The sequence below is a fragment of the Daktulosphaira vitifoliae genome, unplaced genomic scaffold, assembly GCF_025091365.1.
Source record: "Daktulosphaira vitifoliae isolate Bord-2020 unplaced genomic scaffold, ASM2509136v1 Scaffold_1, whole genome shotgun sequence".
Classification (NCBI taxonomy): Eukaryota; Metazoa; Arthropoda; class Insecta; order Hemiptera; family Phylloxeridae; genus Daktulosphaira; species Daktulosphaira vitifoliae.
In genome coordinates this window covers 11,524,171-11,544,359 of record NW_026099572.1, presented here as the reverse complement: position 1 = coordinate 11,544,359, position 20,189 = coordinate 11,524,171, and the positions used below count along the sequence as shown (strand labels likewise).

At 26.5% G+C, this 20,189-nt stretch overlaps 2 protein-coding genes across 2 annotated transcripts; both read right to left on the bottom strand.

Annotated features, from left to right (window-relative positions):
• Positions 1-441: 441 nt before the first annotated feature.
• On the bottom strand, positions 442-8,707 carry LOC126893995 (uncharacterized). The gene is made up of 6 exons (XM_050664613.1): positions 8,529-8,707; positions 6,526-6,894; positions 3,846-4,087; positions 2,942-3,041; positions 2,768-2,872; positions 442-685 (listed from the first exon to the last, which is right to left on the bottom strand). Exons 1-6 carry the CDS (start codon positions 8,676-8,678, stop codon positions 476-478), a joined length of 1,176 nt encoding a protein of 391 aa, XP_050520570.1. The 5' UTR covers positions 8,679-8,707; the 3' UTR covers positions 442-475.
• Positions 8,708-11,790: 3,083 nt separating this feature from the next.
• On the bottom strand, positions 11,791-15,164 carry LOC126893999 (trimeric intracellular cation channel type 1B.1). The gene is made up of 6 exons (XM_050664617.1): positions 14,785-15,164; positions 14,565-14,721; positions 13,422-13,517; positions 13,142-13,318; positions 12,964-13,084; positions 11,791-12,645 (listed from the first exon to the last, which is right to left on the bottom strand). Exons 1-6 carry the CDS (start codon positions 14,903-14,905, stop codon positions 12,493-12,495), a joined length of 825 nt encoding a protein of 274 aa, XP_050520574.1. The 5' UTR covers positions 14,906-15,164; the 3' UTR covers positions 11,791-12,492.
• Positions 15,165-20,189: the final 5,025 nt, after the last annotated feature.

Sequence of the window (20,189 nt, the reverse complement as noted above, 5' to 3'; positions counted from 1 at the left end):
AGGCCGAATTACTAATACAAAAGCCCGCTTGCAATATACATATTAATTATTATACATGTATAGATATTTTTTAATTATTTATTTAATCTTAATTTTAATAGAAATAATATTATACTATTAGTGTATTTTTTTGGACAATGAATAAGAACAAATATATCAAAATAATATTAATTGTGTAACATAAGTAAAAAATAAATTCTTAGTTTATATTATATTATGTATAATAAATAGAATTGGATAATAGTGTTTTTTTTAACACAATTTAATTAATATTAAAAAGAAATAATATTAATAAACTATGTAATGTAAATAGAACATTTTAATAATGATAACAAAGCCAAATCATTTAGTAAATAAATTAGTAAATCATTTGACTTAATAACTATTATTAATGAAAAATACAATTTTCTTTTAAATTTATTTATTATAATCCTTTTTATAATTGTATATCATACAAAATTATAGACAGAACACATTAAGCTTTTAAAAGCACATTGAAAAACTTATAAATAGTATTTAACATTTTTAGCAGTATAGCTTTTGAGGCTACTGCTTGCGATATTACAGCTGAATTAAGTTCCAGTTCTCTTTGTGTTCTTAAGAACATAATAATAACCAATTTTTTATTGTGGATAGGCATACTATACCACTCTTCATTGTATAATTTGTTTGCAATTATTCTATGCTAAAAAAAATATTTAGAAATAAAACAAATTTTATTAAATTCATGTTGTAAAGACCTGTTGTCATAAATGTGATAAATAACACGAAGAAAAATTTTAGTAATATATATAGAGGTCGTCAAAGAAATCAAAATCTATTGTTATTTTGATTTCCATATTGTATAACAAAAAACTTTTCATACATTACCATTTCGGAAAATTAATGTTCAGATTTTTAAAGAATATTTACGTATTAATCAACTTATATTATAAGTTGTTTGATAATCTTTTAGTTAGTTTTACATTACAGTCATTACTTGTTTAAAACTTATAAAAGGTGGATTCAGTAATCAATCTTGCTAGTGCTAAAAAAACAAAACTTTTACATTTTTTAAAAGGTTTATAACTTTAAAATAAATAAACCATTATGGGATGCAGATAATGTTATCAGCTCTAACTTTATATGTATTGATCATCTTTCTATGACTATCGAGTCCTGCAAAATTTTTACTCTCTCGGAACACATAAGGTGGTTCAAAAAAAAATAACTTAGTACCTATTTAGTGACCACAAGAAGAATATTCGAGAATCTCCACGAAAGATATGTAGCAATATGAAATACACACATGCGTAAATATTCAAGAATATTCTACAAGCATGTCATAAGCACAAACAAATCCTAGAAGTACTGACGTTTGTATATAAGCAAACATAATCCTGTCAGTCAAAAATAGTCTACAGTATACAGTGAACACTGTAATCCAACAGTTTGGCTACACAGAGTGTATTATTTGAAAAGCTTGAGGATTTATCCATGTTTGCAGTTGGTTGCTGACGTTTCGGACTCATTGCAGAGTCCATCTTCGGAGCAATAGTTACTGCTCGGTGGCTGAAACTATACTGGCGGCTTATCTTGTTATCAGTCTGTTTTTATACGTTGGTTGTTTATCATATCGGTCATTTACCGTATCGGTTGGTTATCATATCTGTTTATGACTCATGTAGTTTACGGTATCTTGTTTTTGCTGATGTTTTTGTTGACGACTTTATTTTTGATTATTGTTGTTGTTTTTGACATTCTTGGCATTTTGGTCTTCCTTTTCTGCACCGACAGTTTTCCATTACTTTGATAGTAACTTTTTCTTGTATTGAACTGTTTTCAGTGTTGTTAGTTGATTTTCTTCTTGTCTCGTGTATGATGGGTAACCATGTTTTGTTTATTTTCCATCCGTCTTCTCTGATGAAATTCTCTGGACATTTTTGATATTTTTGATTGTGTATCCATTGTTCTTGAGTACTTGTCGTAGGTATGTTTTTTCTTCGTTCGCGTGGTTTTCATCAGCTATTCTGACGGTTCTTGTTGCCATTATGTGTAATAGTCCCATTTATTGTGAAAAAAACAAAGGACATGACATCCAATTCAATAAAGTTAAAATACTAAACAAAGAAGCTCATTTTGACAAACGAATGTATAAAGAGGCAATAGAAATCGAAAAATGTCCAGAGAAAAGGAAGACCAAAATGCCAAGAATGTCAAAAACAACAACAATAATCAAAAATAAAGTCATCAACAAAAACATCAGCAAAAACAAGATACCGTAAACAACATGAGTCATAAACAGATATGATAATCAACCGATACGGTAAATGACCGATATGATAAACAACCAACGTATAAAAACAGACTGATAACAAGATAAGCCGCCAGTATAGTTTCAGCCACCGAGCAGTAACTTTTGCTCCGAAGATGGACTCTGCAATGAGTCCGAAACGTCAGCAACCAACTGCAAACATGGATAAATCCTCAAGCTTTTCAAATAATATGACAAATCATGAAAGTTTCAACACATTCATACACAGAGTGTAGTTTTGTGATATCAGTGTAAATATTTAGTGTCTTAATGTTTCTCGATATAATTATAATTGTGTAGAATACACTTCATCTTTATATATTATATATGTAGTGTTTTTCAACAAATTATAATTAAAAAGCCATACGAGAAACACCAAACGTACTTATATTATATTACAGTAAGTTATACGATACAGAAATTCAAAAAATATCATCGACGAACCCTATAAATAATTTGTATTATTTAAATTACCACATTTATCATATCGTCTCCCAAGTCACATTGATGGCAAAATATAATTATCCAATACGTTAATATGCCAATACATTTAATTGCAAAACCAAAAGAAGCGTCTACCTAAATAATTAATACTATTACTCAATATTAATAATAGAAAAGATTACTAATAAAAAGTCATAAACGAACTTTAAGTATACAGTACAATAGAATAGAAGTTGCATATTGTATACACACAAGTTGCCCAAATAGTACATATTTGTAATAATTTTTGAATTCATCAAACGTTCTACACAATATTAAAAAATAATATATTATTACTTTGTCAAATTGATTTAATATATAAATTAAAATTTCAATTTTAAAATAAAAATTCATACGAAATACAGTGTATATACACAAAATTAATATTGAAACAAATTAACATGTTAAACATTGTAAAATCTCATAATCTTCTTAGTCTCTATGACTACTATTTGGGATCGACTCTACTTACAATTTGAAAAGATTTTTACACCGACGTTGACCTGATGTAATCTCATTGTGGCCGAAGAAGTTATTAAGAGGGCAATATATGCATGGGCGCCCGCAGGGGGGGCAAGAGGGTGCGTTTGCCCCTTCCTGGACTTTGGAAATACATTTTTAAAAATTATAACCAATCTGATTTTAATTTGTATAATCTGAAAATTTTATTTATAAAACAAAAAAATCTAACCGGATTTCTAGATGTATTTATTTTTATTGACTTAATGGGTTTTATAGTCCTATGCCGTTACATTATTGTTTATTTAGTAATGACTCATGAATATATATAATAATTATATATATATATATTGCAATTTTCAGTTAATAAACACTTTATTTAATGTTACTTTTTGGTATTTAATTTTTTTTGGCCCCCCTGATAAATTTCCTGCGGGCGCCCATGAATATATGTGTTACTGTTAAAACTCCCATGTAAAAACTCATCCGAGAACCAACACCATATAATGCAACTGAACAATCAAAATAATAATAATCTACTACGTCACACAATAGCCTATACTTGGTAGAATCTATTCAACATGATTATTCAAGGTAATATTAAAATTACTTCAATAATTCTTGATGATGACGAATACAATTAACGAAAGAATCTTGAAACAGCATACTTTTTCTATCAAAAAACGCCGTTTCTAATCCAATTTCAAGTAGCTTAAATTGATGTCTAATTTCTGACAAAAATATTACTAAGTACACATTATACGCAACAGTAGCTATTAAAAAATAACAACAGGACGTCGCTTGTAGAAGATAAATTATAAAAAACACTAAATAATTATTCACATAACTTGTCTGAAAATAAATTAATATCGTTAGTATAATTTTTCAATATTGAAAATCAAGTGAGACATTGTACACTAGGCGCTTTAAAGCACTTGGTATTTTAGGTCATGGTGATACCAATAGAAAATTAAATATTTTAAGATTATTCAAACTTAATATTTATTCGATTTTAATTATTAGACTTCTTTCTTTATAGAATAACTCATCTAGTTATCGAACAATTAAAGATTTATTGTACTACAAATTTATAACAGACATTTATTATGATGAATTAACTTATAATAGTTGGATTAGTAATGTAAAATTAACGTAATAATTTTTTTCAAGAATATTGTTAGAAATATTCTTGAGAATAATTATAAGAATATTTATTACTTAAAATAATTTTCAAGTTAACTTAAATATTCTTAAAGAAATATTTTATTTCATTTTTTTTTAAGAATATATTCTCTTGTAATTATTTACTAAAGAATATTCATTCTTGTATCACTAAGATGAATTATCATTATCTTCTTAGCCTCTATACCGACTATTTAGAGTTAACTCTACCTTACAATAATTTAAAAGATTTTTACACCGACTGTCGCCTGACGCAACGTCATTATGGCTGAGGAAACCAGTAAGAGAGCAAGATTTGTGTCATTGTTTAAGTTCCCTTTAGGTGGCGACTGAATGATCTATTGTAACACACCACCCCCACTAATCTGATTATAAAATGAATATTTTCATATGATATATTCTTTCTTCGTCTCTTAATTTTAATACTTTTAGCGATATCAAAACAAAAAAACAAATTACTAGATTAACTTTAAGTTCAAAAAACCGGGGTAAAAGTCCATACGGAGTAAGAATCCAATATTGAAATTATTGATTTTGTTTTATAGATATAAATCAATGGTCGATAAATTTTAGACCATTTTTACATGTTTTCAACCGTTATAAAATCATTGAGATAAATTGAATACAATATAAAGATTATAAAACTTTGTCAAACTTTTGTGTTATAATTGACCCTTTAAGGAACTATTCTATTAATAATTTTATAAGAATTGAATTTTGATTGTATGTTAATTAATATTGAATATTGACAATTTTATTTTCACGCATAATTTTTGTCATTTAATTTAATAGAAAAATTTTATTTGGGGTAAATGTTCAACGTAGCTTAAATAGAATACATTTTATACATATTTTAAAATAAATGAATTTTGTACTTTTTTTTATTAAATTTGAATAATCAATCTAATAATTTTTACTTCATTTTTTTTCTAATTGTTATATTTATTGAAAAACATTATTTTTTGAAAAAAAAACTGTGTTTTTAAGTGGCCAACTTTGTTTTATTCATTATAATTAAATATTATGATATTCAATTGCAAAATTACTAAATTTAATCAAATTTATGATTATTTTGTAATTTGGAGTAAATAACACCAGGCAAAATAGTTTTTTATCGTTAAAGCTTACTCAATATTAAATGAATTCTTACCCTATCCATCAATGGGGTAGAATATGCTTTTATTTTTCATTTTATTTCAGTTTATTAATCTTTAAATAGAATTCTAATCTCACTATTTTTGCTTAATAATTAAGTATTATATAAATTATGTTTACTTTTTAATACTTTGTCTAGCTTAAATAAAAATTAAAAAATAAATATTGTTTATTACTATCATATACTACAATTTATATGCAATACAAAAAAGTTCGCAATTTTACCTAAGATTACTTTTAATGTTTTAAATTTTATCATTTAATTAATGTTCACAAATTCACTCAACTTCGATGCTAAAGAATTAAAATTTAAAGTAATACCATTTTTGATCTCTTATTGGGGGATGTTAAATAATTATATTAGTAATATTAATAAGGGTTTTTAATGTAATACGTTTGTAATAGTGTAACAGTGTATGCATCAATATGTACACCTCTCGAATATTCAAAACGTATATTATAGAAAAAACTCTTATGATCTAACAAATCACTTCAATTTATTATGAGAGAACTTTTCATAGAATCATTATTTAATAATAATATTTGAATAAGTATGAAATGTTAAATCTATTAATTATATAAATGAGCATTAATATTTTTTATGTATCAACTCAGACTGGGTCTCCTAGAAATATCTATAAATTAATTTTAAGCTCAATAGAATAAAACCATATTTTACATATTTCAATTTTTTTATGAAACACTCGAAAATGTTCTTTCAATATTAAGAGAATACATAATTTAAGTTATAAAAACTACATAAAGTAAGTAGGGTCCACTTAAAACTTAAAATGATCTTAGAGATATGTGTTTCAAATGTAGAATAAATATTTAAAAATAGGTATTGTTTTTTGAAAATATTAATTCTCTTAATTAAAATTATTAAAACAACGACCTCACATATTTCTAAAATGAAATACATTAACAGTATTGTACTCGATAATTATACTTACATAAGGCCAATACATTATCCAATGTGAATGATGATTTATAGGTAAATTATTTTTATCAAAAAAAACTGACACTAGTGGTCCAAATATAATAAAACTCCAATTTATCATAAACACTATAATTGAATATGAAATAAATTTCAAATTTTTCTTATATGAATAATATGGATCATTTTCTATTTTTAATGACCATCGTACAAACGTTGTCTGAATAGAAGTATATGTTGCTATGACTGATTTTTTTTTTAACAATAATAATGTTATTAGTATAAATTGTTGTAATCCAAAAGTACCATAAACCATTAACTCCAAAATTGTATTATTCGATAAGTGTTTATAATTTATCAACGTGATGAACGAACAAAAAAACAACTAAAATCATAATGAAAGCAAATATTAAATATTTACTTAAAACTCACGCATAAATTCATCATAAACAAAATGTATTAACTTATGAAAACCAATTATTACAATTGAAACACTTAATTTTATGTAATTGTATTGAATTACACTGATCAACAATGAACAATTTTCTTGCTTAAAATTAATTGATTTAACTAATTTTAATAAAAAAGAAACAAATCTAATGTTATTAGAGACTAGTTAGCTCTTGTTTTTAAATTATAATGTATTATGGTATACGTAGTGTTCAGTAAGTAAGGAAACAGGTCAATTGTTACAAACACCATATTACTAGATATATAGTCATTAAAGCCAATGTATTTTATTCTCACAAAATTTGTTATATATTTTATAATTTTATATTATTCATAAATAAATATAAACATATATATTTTATTAATTGTAATGAAAGTTAACCTCTATAAATTTATACGGTATAATCCTGCATTTTGTGATGGTGTCACGCCACTATTATTGTAAAAAATATTATAAAATAAAACACAGGCAGCGCATCTGCCACTAACGAATGATGCATTGACAAAAAAAAAATAATTGTGAAATTAGCAAAAATCCAAAAACTATTTAAATCCAAAATACCTGGCCATCACGGCCAGTGTACTTAAATACGTAGCCTTATGTTAAGTGTTATTCATCAGTCTCGTTACTTGAAAGTCAAGTCTTTGTTCATTCCTTTTGACACTCTTACCTATTCTCGTCTTCTACATTTTAGAATACTTGTGTCTTGCACTTCGTCTGTATCCGGTACTTTGTTATATTCCTTACCTTTTACGCCTAGTATTTGTGTCTTTTACTTCGTCTACACCTCATACTTAGGTATTACCCTTATTCTCTACCTATAATAGCAGCCTTTCGACACCCACAGCCAATCTGTAGTGTCAGCCGAGCACGGTCACTGCTGTACGATCAAACGTACGTGAAGGTCTATGCAGAATCATCATCATTATCGTACTGCACTTTTTTCGTTTCCCTTAGAGGGTTTTCAGCTGAGCTATGTTTAATATGTGTTTTTTTGTACACAATTTGCATCTACATTATTTTCTTGGAGAAAATGAGTATGAAATTAACTTTTAAATCCACTAATACTCCAATTTTAAGAAGTGCAAATGTAAAGATAATGCTGCAGCTTCCATGTCTCATGGTTTTAAAAAGAGCCGTTTTGAGAAGGTTGTAATTGGTTAGTTGATTCGTTGCTTGGTAACCTTTTTGATATTTTTAACCATTAAATAATATTGCCTACTATAATGATGCCTGTCAAAATATCTCAAATATCTTAATAATAAGAATTAATATAAATATTTTTCAGTCAAATACACTATAATCGACCCAAAATTACGAATAATAAAATATATTTTAGGATAGTCATTTAAAATTGTTCGTTTTATTTGTGATTTTTGACTTAATTAGTGAAAAAATTATACTGATGTTACGGAGAAATATGGGAAAAAATATTTTGTATTAGAATGTCTGATAATTATGAAAATAAATATGTAGTTATGGCTCTTTTTGTTGATGTTGGCGATATATACATTGCAAAAGTTTTTGAAAATTTATTACAACTTAGAGTACTTTTATTTTGTACTTACCAGAAACCAATTTATTGCACCCATAAAAGCCACGTGGTGAACATAAACATCATATACATGATCGGTTTTTATAGCAAATGCAATTGACATTAATAATTTGTATGTTGGTCGATTTAAAACAATATTTTCAAATTTTTTGGATATAGTCATTATGCCAAAAGATAATGTATGATTATTTAGTTACTGAATCAATGGCTAGAATAAAAAAGAACTTGTTTTTTTAATATTTTTATTAAGTTTCCTTAGCTAAATAAATAATGAAACCTGGTATTTTAACTGTGTAATACCCGAAGTTAAATAATTAGAACATCATTTATTAATAAACTCTTTAACATTTTGTGCTAAAGTTTTGGCATGAAAACAAATTAGTAAAACTTTAAAATACTTGGTCAATAAAAAATATTTTCTTTAAAAAAAAGTTTTTATGATAATATACTTTAAATTTTACTTTTTTTATTGTATGATGAAATTTATAATTATAAAACAAACTTTATATCATATCAGTTTTAAACTAGCAGCTAATTGTTTAAAACACATTAAAAATTTAAGATTTGTATATACATATCTCTTTGAATAAGTTCCTGGCACATCATTATAAATGAAAACAATTTAATAATATCTTATTAACATGTTGTAATAGACGCAAACACATTATTGTTGTGTTCTTATAATTATAGGTCTTCAAAACTTATATTCAAATATAACATTCGAACTCTATGGATTATTAATATTTACAAATAATTTACAGACTTATAACATACGTGTTAGGTACATCATGAAAAATAATTTTTAAGTTCTACTTCAAATTTTACTTTCAACTAATTTCGTTTTTGGTATAAAATAGAACAGATTATAATTTCATGAAAAAAATGAGACTTATAGAAACAGAAAACATTATATGTGAGTTAAGTAATAACAATAAAATGTATAGTTATCAAATAAAATCATGTATACTATACATAAAATATTTAAAGCAAAGCTGGGCAATGAAGAGTAAAAAAATATTAAATTAAGTTAACAGTAACATTATATATATATAAAGAAGATTATATTCAAAATTGAAATTTTAAATGTTTTCACTATTTTTTTTATTTTCAAGAATACCGTTAGTATTAGTTTTAGTTATTAATGAGATGGACATAATGCCCATATACTCAGGCCGATTGGTCCATTTTAAATTTCCATTTCCATTTCCATCCAAATTATCTTGATTCGGTTTAACACCTAAGGGTTATCACCGAAATGTTATTACATTATACCTATCATTTTATAAAGGTGGACCATCATATCACCTCCTATGAATGACTAAATAGTCCTATCTTTTTGGCGAAATTAAGTATATCTCTGGGTCTTAAGTTTTTAAAATCTTTTTTTTTTCATGAAAAGGTTTACTCAAGAAGTTTGATCTTAGTCAGGACATTATGTGAAATGAGTCTTCCTCTTCTACTCCACACTTCCTGCACAATGGTGATTCTGATACCCCTATTGCATTAAGATGTTTAAGCAAGTGACCATGTCCTGTTAGTAGACCAATTAAATTGCTTATTTGATGTCTAGTCATACTATTAATATCACCCAGCAGTAAACCGGGGGTCTTGATATACATTTTAGACTGAGTTTCTCAGGTCTAAATTTTAGTCCCTCGATTTTGTCAACTACTGCTCCCAATTAATATATCGCGACTCCTGGTATGCATTTGTTGACGTTGCTATCTCTTTGCTAGACGGTTCATCAAGTGTCCCGTTGTTCGCATTGAAACTTTAGAGTTCGACGATTCTTCTGCGAAGAGTCGCCAGTTCACGTCTTTGTTCCAACAGGTTATCCGTAGGACCACTGTTCGTCCCAAATTCGTTAAATAAAGGTCCATCACATCAAAGCTCGATCTGTGATAAGGCTGTATACTCTATGGTGCGTCAGGTGCCATAGAGAATCCCAATGGTCACTTTACCTTTCGGCTAACTACCCTGTGACAAGTTAGTAACCCTTTCACTTGATATTGCTGGGTTAAGGGGGCCTATTCGGTGTTAGCAAGGAAGCATGCCTAGGCCTACCGGTCCCAACTAACCAAAGTCATGACAGGCTAAGAGCAAGGGTACGTGTTGCCACCCCCACTGAATTAACTAGAGTTCACGAGGATATTAAGCCCGTGATCTTTACGTATCCCCCTGTGGGTAAGAATACCGTTAAATTACCATTATTGTAAATATTAGACTATGGTATATCAACCAAATCAATCAGATAATGATATTAATATAAAAACAACGGTAGCACAGTGGGGTCGTGGCACAGCATGGATGTGGAAAGTATAAATGACATCTGACAGTGATTAAAATCACTATCATAAGAAACGCTTCGGTGCAAATCTGTAGATAGTGTTTAATTCTAAGAAAGTGGTGGATTATTCCAAAAGCAAAATTATTTCCTATTTATTGTTCTACTTCGACTTTAGAACTTCTAGTACAAAAAATAAGTTTCATTTTAACATATCTTTAAAATATGCAGATTTCCCGGAACATTTCCAAAAGTTAAGTTAAAAAAGTTCTACTTTTTATAAAAATTTTTAAGTTTTCAAATATTTAAAATAGCTATTCTTAACTTTAAAAAGGCAAAATAAGTATAAATTTATATATTAATTTGTACGCGTAATTATAAAAAGTTATAAAGTAGTTATTCTTTTATGGTAAACGTATATAAAAGTTAAAGGTCTCAATGCAATATTTAAAAAAAAAATTATTTGTTATTTATAAATAAATTTACTGGTCTAAATGGAATTTTCATCAGAGACCAAATTATACTTTTCTAATCCCATTTTTGCAACGATTTCAAATCTGCAAGTAGAGTTTCGCATATGGCCTGATCAATAACAATCCTTCTAATTAATATAACAAATATTGAATATTAGGTTACGTATGAATAATTGTTAATTATATTTTAATTAAAAATAAGTTTAAAAAGTTCTACTTTCTATACGCATTTTTAAATTTTGAACCACCTCTATATAAAGGGAAATAGTCCGATTAAAAAAAAAACGGAGGGAATTTTTTTCAATTTTTGCAGGTAATGTATTCGACTAGGTTCGATTTGTGATCTTTTGACGTATAGTTGAGAGAAATTGGTTTTGTGAGAGCTGGAAAAAAGTGGTAACAGACACAAAAAATAAAAAAAAACACATCATAGTAAAGTCCTCAGCTTCGCTTCGAACTAACTAAATACAGTTTTGTAAAAATAAATTTTTAATACATTGAATTGAATTGTAATTACACAATCCATACGGATATATAAGTTTTATTATAACTCATAAATTATACAAAATATTTTAATCAAATAAAAATAAAATGTACAATTCACTATGATACATCTTTTCCTAGTTGAGAGATTGAGCGCAACAGTGGTCTAACCCTCATAATGTTAAAAACTGAGTTGATGAGATAATTTTGTTTAGAATTAAAAATATTGTAATGAAACAGCCTATTTTTGTTTTTTTAATTTTACACTATATAGCAACACTATTTATGTTGTTGTAATAATAAATTTTATATACTTAAGAATGTAGAATTTAATAAGATGTATTACACACATCAATTGTTTGGTGGCATAGGCAACTGTTGCGCTCAACCCCTCAATTATTCTTTTAATTTAATACTTTTTTGTCTCAAAATGCTTCATACTTTAATAAAAATAAATAAATTTATTACCCTATGAAAATTACTTCCACATTATATTTATTTTCAGTATATTTAAATATATAAAGAATATATTAATAAAGTTTAAACATTTAAGAAAATTTTTGTTACTAATAATTCAATTATTATTGTCATTAAATTCTAGTAATATCATTATTTACATTTTAAATATATTCATAAATCTTGTTTTGGAATATTATTATAATGACTAGAACATTTATATTAAATGACAATGTGTATAAATAAATAATAAATTATTAAAACAGAATATGTGCTTGAAATTAATCCTTCTTCTTTGAATCTATTTTATCATCTTTGTTACCTTTGATAGCCTTTGTACAATAATCAAATATGCCTCCAAAAAATATTGCACATATTAAATTTTCAAATGGCATCATTGGTTCATTAATACCAAGAATCATAGAAGAAAATACCTAAAAACCAATTTTATTTAATTATACATAAACAAATAATTTTCTAGGTTATCATAACAATGTTATGTTTTTTTTTTTTAATTATTTAATATAAATTTTTTTTAACTTAGAATAAAACAAAAATAAAATTCTTATAAATATAATCCAGTCAAAATACTATTTAAAGAAATTAACTCAATGAAATCATTCATCTTATAGAATTCTATAAAATCAACTCTGCATATTTAACAAATCAAAATATTTTATCAAGCGTCAGTCATAAATAATAATAATACATAAAATTTTAATTATTTTTAATTAGTTAAAATTATAACATACCTTAAAGTAAATAAAAAAACCAATAACAAATACATATACAAATGCATGTGGAGCGGATATCAAATCACTTTTAATATCAAGTACAAAGACAACAGATGCAATAATACATGCTTTTGTAGTACTGAAAAAAAAATGTTATTCACATAACGGTATAAAATTTAAAAAATAAAATACTTACAAACTAGGTTGCAAAGTTTCAATTGAAGTAGGTGTCCATACTCCACGTAGTAATCTTTCAATAAGTTTTGTAAAAGATGCCCCATTTCCTTTTAAAGTTCCAATAATAATCATTATAATATAAGCATTGGGATACAGTTTAGCAGCATGCAACACTCCATCGTGTACTTTTTTACAGCTATCAAAAAAAAAAACAATATTACTTAACTTATATTAACTAAGACCATGTATTTTTGGATAATATAGAAAATGTGTTTATAATTTAATTATAGAATACATACCGGTAAATTTCTTTCATAACTGAAAAAACTAATTTCACAGGAAGAAATTTGGTTAAACTATATCCAATGTCAAATGGAGTGTAAAATACTAAATACCTGAAAAAAAAAATGAATATTGAAATTCAGATAAATAATAGAATAAAAATGATTTTGAAAGCTATTTTACAATTAAAATATACAATTGTATAATCAGTATAATCAGAAAATAAGTATAATCAAAGATTAAAAAGTATTAGATTTATTTCATAAAATTTAGATAAAGAAATGTATTGTACAAATATTCAAAACATAGATAAATAAAATAAATAAATATTTCATATTTAAAGTTTACAAAAAATAATTAAGCACCAAAAGTTTTGGTAATTTAACTTTTACTATATTCATGAATACAATACACCTTACTTCATTAAATAATCTTTTTGATAGTTTTGTTTCGTAGTATTTATAAAAATAATTTAGGCATTATATAACTAGTTATATTTTTTTATTTAATTAATTCTGTAGTTGTAATCTAAGACTTCACGAATCAGAAGAAAAGTTTTTTTAAGAATTTTTCATATTTGTAGGAATTATAGAGAAAGATATTTTTGATTAGATATATTCAGAGATCAGGAATAGCATACTATTTGTAATGAAAATTCAGCATTTCACTACATTTTAAGTAGCCTTTACATAGCAATGTTACAATAACAAAAATTTAACAAATAGAGTAGAATGTTACTAAATTTGTAGTTATATGTAGATTAAAAGCCTTCTAAATACATTAGTCTTAGACACATATCTTTTCCAATAGATAAACAATAAAAATATTGTTAAAATTGACATATCAATTTTAGGACTATACCAATAGATTTATATAATAAAATCTATTGAATTTTCATATTACATTTTGTTGTATTAAGGTCAAAATTAGAATAGTATCTTAGCTTTTGCATACATCAAGGGAAATTCATGAAATGGGTAGATAATTTATACACTTAATAAATATACTTCTATTAATTGAACTTACAATATTTATAATGGTGAAATTAATACAAGATGAAAATACTCAAATCATTTTATGTATACAAATTTACCATGCCAAAGTTAATATCAAACTTGGAGAATAATTATAGAACAAATACATATTTCTTCAAAAATTACCAAACTGCTGTGGCGATTAATAACTGTTGAGTATTTTTTAATGGTTCTAATGGAGGTTCCCCAAGCAACGCTGCACTTAACATGCCACCAGCAAATACAACAAGCATTGTCGATAACCAACAAGAAATAGGATGTTTACGTGAAAACGTTAAAGCTCCTAAAAAATTAAACTATTTTTTTTAAATATTGTCTTAATAAAGCAAATTTTATTTATATTCACCTGGTCCAAGATCATCACGTACGTGAAGGGCACACAATGCACTGTGTGCAATATCAAAATAAGGATACATTTTCCATTTTGTTACTTGACTAGCAAACTCAAGGAATGATTCAGCATCCATTATTTTTTTAATTCTACTTGTAGTCAATAAGACGAAAAACGAATTTAACAATTAAAAAGTAATGATAGCTGAAGATGAGCAGCCGATAGTAGTTCAAGATAATAATAGCATGTTACCCAGACATGAGTCGAAACGATGTTTAAAAATAACTCTACGACAAAATCATCGGTGTATGTTCTAATAAGATTTTACTATTACTTTATTTATAATTTCACAAACCACCTCTATAATTGATATGTTATGCTACCGGTACTGTTTATATTCTTATCAAAGGCTTATCATAACTGTACTAATATCAATTTATGGTGATAACATTAAATAACCATTATACTGTTAAGAATTCAGTAATGTTCGAAATGTATATGGCTTTACTATCACCTAGAAACGGTTAACAAGGGGTATTTCGGTTTAGTCTTCAACACATCTTGTTTTTAATCTCTCAAAATTCCCAAGGAATGTCATAAGTGCTACTTTCATAGGAGATATTCCAAAAACGTTCTACACTTCTTTTCAATCTCACCTTTTTTTTAATAATCTTAAATAAACAAAGCCCATCATAGTAGGATCGCGGCACAGTGGGAACCTGACACAGTTGGGTCCAGTATAGATTTAATGAAACAGTGATTAAAATCACTATCATAAGGAACGCTTCGATGCAAATTTGTAAATAGTGTTTAATTCAAAGAAATTGGCGGATAATTACAAAAGCAACATCAACTATTTCCTTAATTATATCCAGATTAGTAATTCTTAGATTCAAAAATATAATATGAAATTTTATATTATATAATTGTTATATTGAATTGTTTTCAAATTATTATTGATTTTGATTTTTAATATGTTAAAAGTAATGATTTTGATCCTATTTTATTTCGTCCTTTAAAGTGAAAGTTTATAATAAAAAACCACCAGCAACACAAAACGGATCCAAAGTGACGTCTAGACCGAGACATCTCAACGCTATACGTGTGCTTAAGATCTCGGGACAAACGGAATAAAATGATTCTTTAGAAATAAACGTTATCGTTAATAGTAAAATACTAAATTTTGCTTAAATAATTATTTTAATACCACTGCCCATCATGATTCCTTGGTCGAATTTAGAGAACAATAAATACCTCTTATCCCATAAATGATTTTTAATATCATGAGGACAAGTTTTAGTAGCAATTTTTTTGTTATTCGTATTTTAACGTTGTAATGTTCTATTCTCTTTAGTCTATTCCGAGGCTTTTGATGTTTTAATAATTTGTTCATTTTTTAGACGGTTTTCTATTAAATTTTTTTTAATTATTTATTAAAGTGTTGTTTTCTTGAGTTGATGTGTTAATATTTCCCGGAATTATTTTAAATGGTTGAGTTGAAAAATTGTTTTGTGATATGTTCGTGTTAAAAGAACTATTAGCTAATACAGAAGTATCTATAGTATGTTAGTGGGCTGTTTTTCAATTTGTATAGCAATTACTGAGTTCAGTTTTTTAATAGATTAAATTTCGTTATTCAGTAATGAAATGTTCGTGTAATGTGTTGTAATATTATTTTCTAGTAAATTTTAGACGACGGGATTTAAAGAATATTTTTCAACGATGTTTTGTCCAAGTTCAATTAATTATCTATTAATGTAATTTTTTCTGTAGAAATTTTAAAGGGCTCATTTTTGGTTTCGATAATTGTAGTTAGCGCAAATTTATCTTTTTTAAGTAATTCTTTTAAAATTGAATTATTTGTCAAAATAAGTATCTCCAAATTAATAGGATGTGTAGTCAAATCCAAGTGAGTATTCATAATAGATTTTCCGGTTTAAGTAAAGTTTTTTCTTCTTTGAAAGTATCATCTCCAAAAAATTCTGTAGCGACACAACTATCAGTGCAATAAACATAATATCTCTGACTATTTGAATCGGAATTATGAAATACATGATCAACGTCGTTATCACGAAAAAAAAATCTAATCCATTTCATTTATAAATGTATACACTCAACACTTGAAATTTTTAAGTTATACTTAGAGAAAAAAGTAAGATTTAAAGAGTTTTAAATATATGCATACTAATTTATCACAAAAAAATATTTTAGCAAAAGTTCACCAAACGATGCCGATTGAGACATTATTATTTATTCTATTTAAGCAAAAAAAAAAGGTCTTGATTACTTTTTATTTAAGCCAATTAATATAACAAAACATTTTTGACAATTGGCCAACAATTATTAAATTTGTTTAATAAAATGTGTTATTTTGAATATAAAATGTAATTAATATAAAGTTACAAACCATACTAATGTATTCATCGAATAAAGTTACTGTCAATTACTAAAAAAATAATTATATCTTGTAAACTATTACTATGAAACCAAGATTTTTTTTTTATAACATTCTTTCGATAATAACTTAATCAGTCACTATGTTACAATTTCTTTTTATTCTGACACGTCATGTATCATTCGAAGAATATAAAATAGATATTGGCTGAAAACAATCGATCATGAATCAATATATTTATCTTTGAAGTAATGAAAAAAATTGTTTTAGCAACGTTATTTGTCGTTGGCTAAAAAATCGGGAAAAAATTAGTATAAAAAATCTAGTAAACTATAAATTCATTGGGACTTTCAGTCTAATCAGCGAACAAAGAACATAAAAGTTCTTGTGGGAGCCAACCAGTCTAGAAGTCTTTGTTATATTATTCATATTGTTTAAATTTATATTTTTTTTACATTCTTTTTTTTTATCGAGTGAATTTCATTGACACGGTGGACACTTTTCCTATTTTTTCGTCTATGGTGCTTGTTTATTTTTTTATTCCTATTTTAATTATTCAAGATCTTACTTTTAGTAGTATTTTAGTTTTAATATTTCTTATATTTTTGGACGATCAACTTTCTAAGCAAAACAAAACTATGAAGTCGAAAACTAAACCAATTAGTACATCGATTTCGACAACAGACAACAATGCTACACCTATTTTGACAAATATTTTATCAGATCAAAAGTTTACAGAGACATCCACACAAATTACGACTGCTGAAACTAAAGAAAACATTTTGGAGAATTATACACCTGAAAATTCCATTGAAACTAACTTGAACATTGTTTTTTTGAATATATCACAGCCCCCCCCTACCGAACAATGATTTTATCGACAATGTTACTCTCTGTCAGCTCCAAAACGCTACAGAGGTGTGCGAGAACAACATTTCGACTCAAATAAGTCACTCAACTGAATCAATTCAATCACTTACACCAAATTCGTCATTTACCAGTAACACTTCTCAAATTATATATAACTAGGACAGTAATAGCTCCAATAAAATTAGCTCTCATGATATTCTAAAGCACTTATGGAATAAAAGACACTTCTAATTTGAAAAATTTGATAATGGAATTCCATTGGACTATGGTAATTTAATTAATACTCTTTATTAATCTTATATTTTTTTAATGTTAACTATTATTTTAGAATCATTTTTTTCCGTGTGACCTGAAATTTTGAGCAAACATATTGCAAAAAGGTGTGAAGGTTACAATATAGCGATGGACCCGTTTTGTGGCGCCGGAGGTAACGTAATTCAGTTAGCAATGAAGTATAAAAAAATTAGGTGCAGCGTCAATCGTGGATAAGATGAGAGAAAATAGACTTAAATAGTCATTTTATGAGGAGAGATGAATCGGTAGCTGTAAGAACAGTTATAGAAATGAATGTTGGAGGAAAAAGAAATAAAAGAAGACCAAAAAAGAGATGGTGGGATATAATTGAATGCTATATGAGGACGGCTGATGTGAGCGTAAATGATTTGGGTCATCTTGTCAAGTGGAATTTTAGGATAAGGGTGCCGACCTAAAGTAGTTGGAATTAAAGCAAGGAAAAAAAGAAGATATTGTGAAGGTGTCACGTCACCATTATTGTAAATTATTATTATGATAAAATACATACAGCACATCCACTTTTAGGAACTGATAAATTACTATTTAAACCCAAAAGTCCTGGTCATCGGGGTTAGTAGATTCCAGTGCTTTGTGTCATTCATCAGTATTCTCAGTTAACCCGGAGTGTCAGCCGAGCACGATACCTGCTTCATTTTCACACGCATATTAAAACTCGGGCAGCAGACATCATCGTCGTACACACTGCTCTATCTCCATTTCCATATATGTTTTGTTTTGTGTTACAACAATATAATTTATTGAGTATCAAGTTTCGAAAAAATTTGGAATATTATACATTGTTACAAACAATGAGAACAATAGAAACCCGTTTCCTGACTTACTGAACACCCTGTAGAATGACAAAAGAACACACAAATAGAGTTAAAAAATTAATAAATAACAAAGTCCTTTTAAATGTCCCCCTGTGGGCAGGTAAATGGTCAGATTTACAAAAAAAATATATCAAATGATAGGTAAAGACATTATACATCCATAAAAAAAATTATATGATTTAGTCATTTTCGAAAAAGTTATAGCAATTTTAAGTAAAAAAACGGTAGTACAGTGGAGTTGTGGGGCAATATGGACGTGGCATAGTTGGCACACATATAGATGATATCTGATAGTGTTTAAAATCACTATCATAAGACACATTTCGATGCAAATATATAGATAGTGTTTAATTTTAAGAAATTGGTGAATTGTTGAAAATAAAAATTCTAACTCAAAAAGATTTATGGAAAAATTGCCAAAAAATCATTGCCACAGGGAATGATTTTTACTGAATCGGCAAACGTTCGTCGCATTCGTTTTTTGATAAAATGTTAAAATTAATTTTTTCGTTTTAAAGAAAAAAAAATTGAAATAAGTTTAACATTATATTCTATGTCAATTAATTTTATATAATATTCATGAAAATCAGTGTACCCCTTATAAGGTATTTAAATAAATTAAAATACAATACCAAGAATTTTAACACAAAAATAGCATGTTTTATAACTACAGCAATCATTTGTACATAGATGATAAGTTGTCGGGACAAATTTTTTTTTTTAATTTATATTACATAACATTAGCTTTATTTTAACATATGTTTCAAGCTCAGAGTAATTCTGGAACATTTTCAAAACTGAAGTTGAAAAGTTAAATTTTTGTACAGAAGTAGTAGCTATTTTGAATCCCCCCTTTAGGCAGTAAAGGGTCAGATTTTCAAAAAATTAATATCAAATATAAGGAAAATATATAAGGTTTCAATATAAAAAAAAATTATTTTATATTGTTAATTTTTCAACAATTTATGACAGTTTTAATTATTAAAATATTTCACGTTAAATAATAATTTTTACATAAAAATTACATC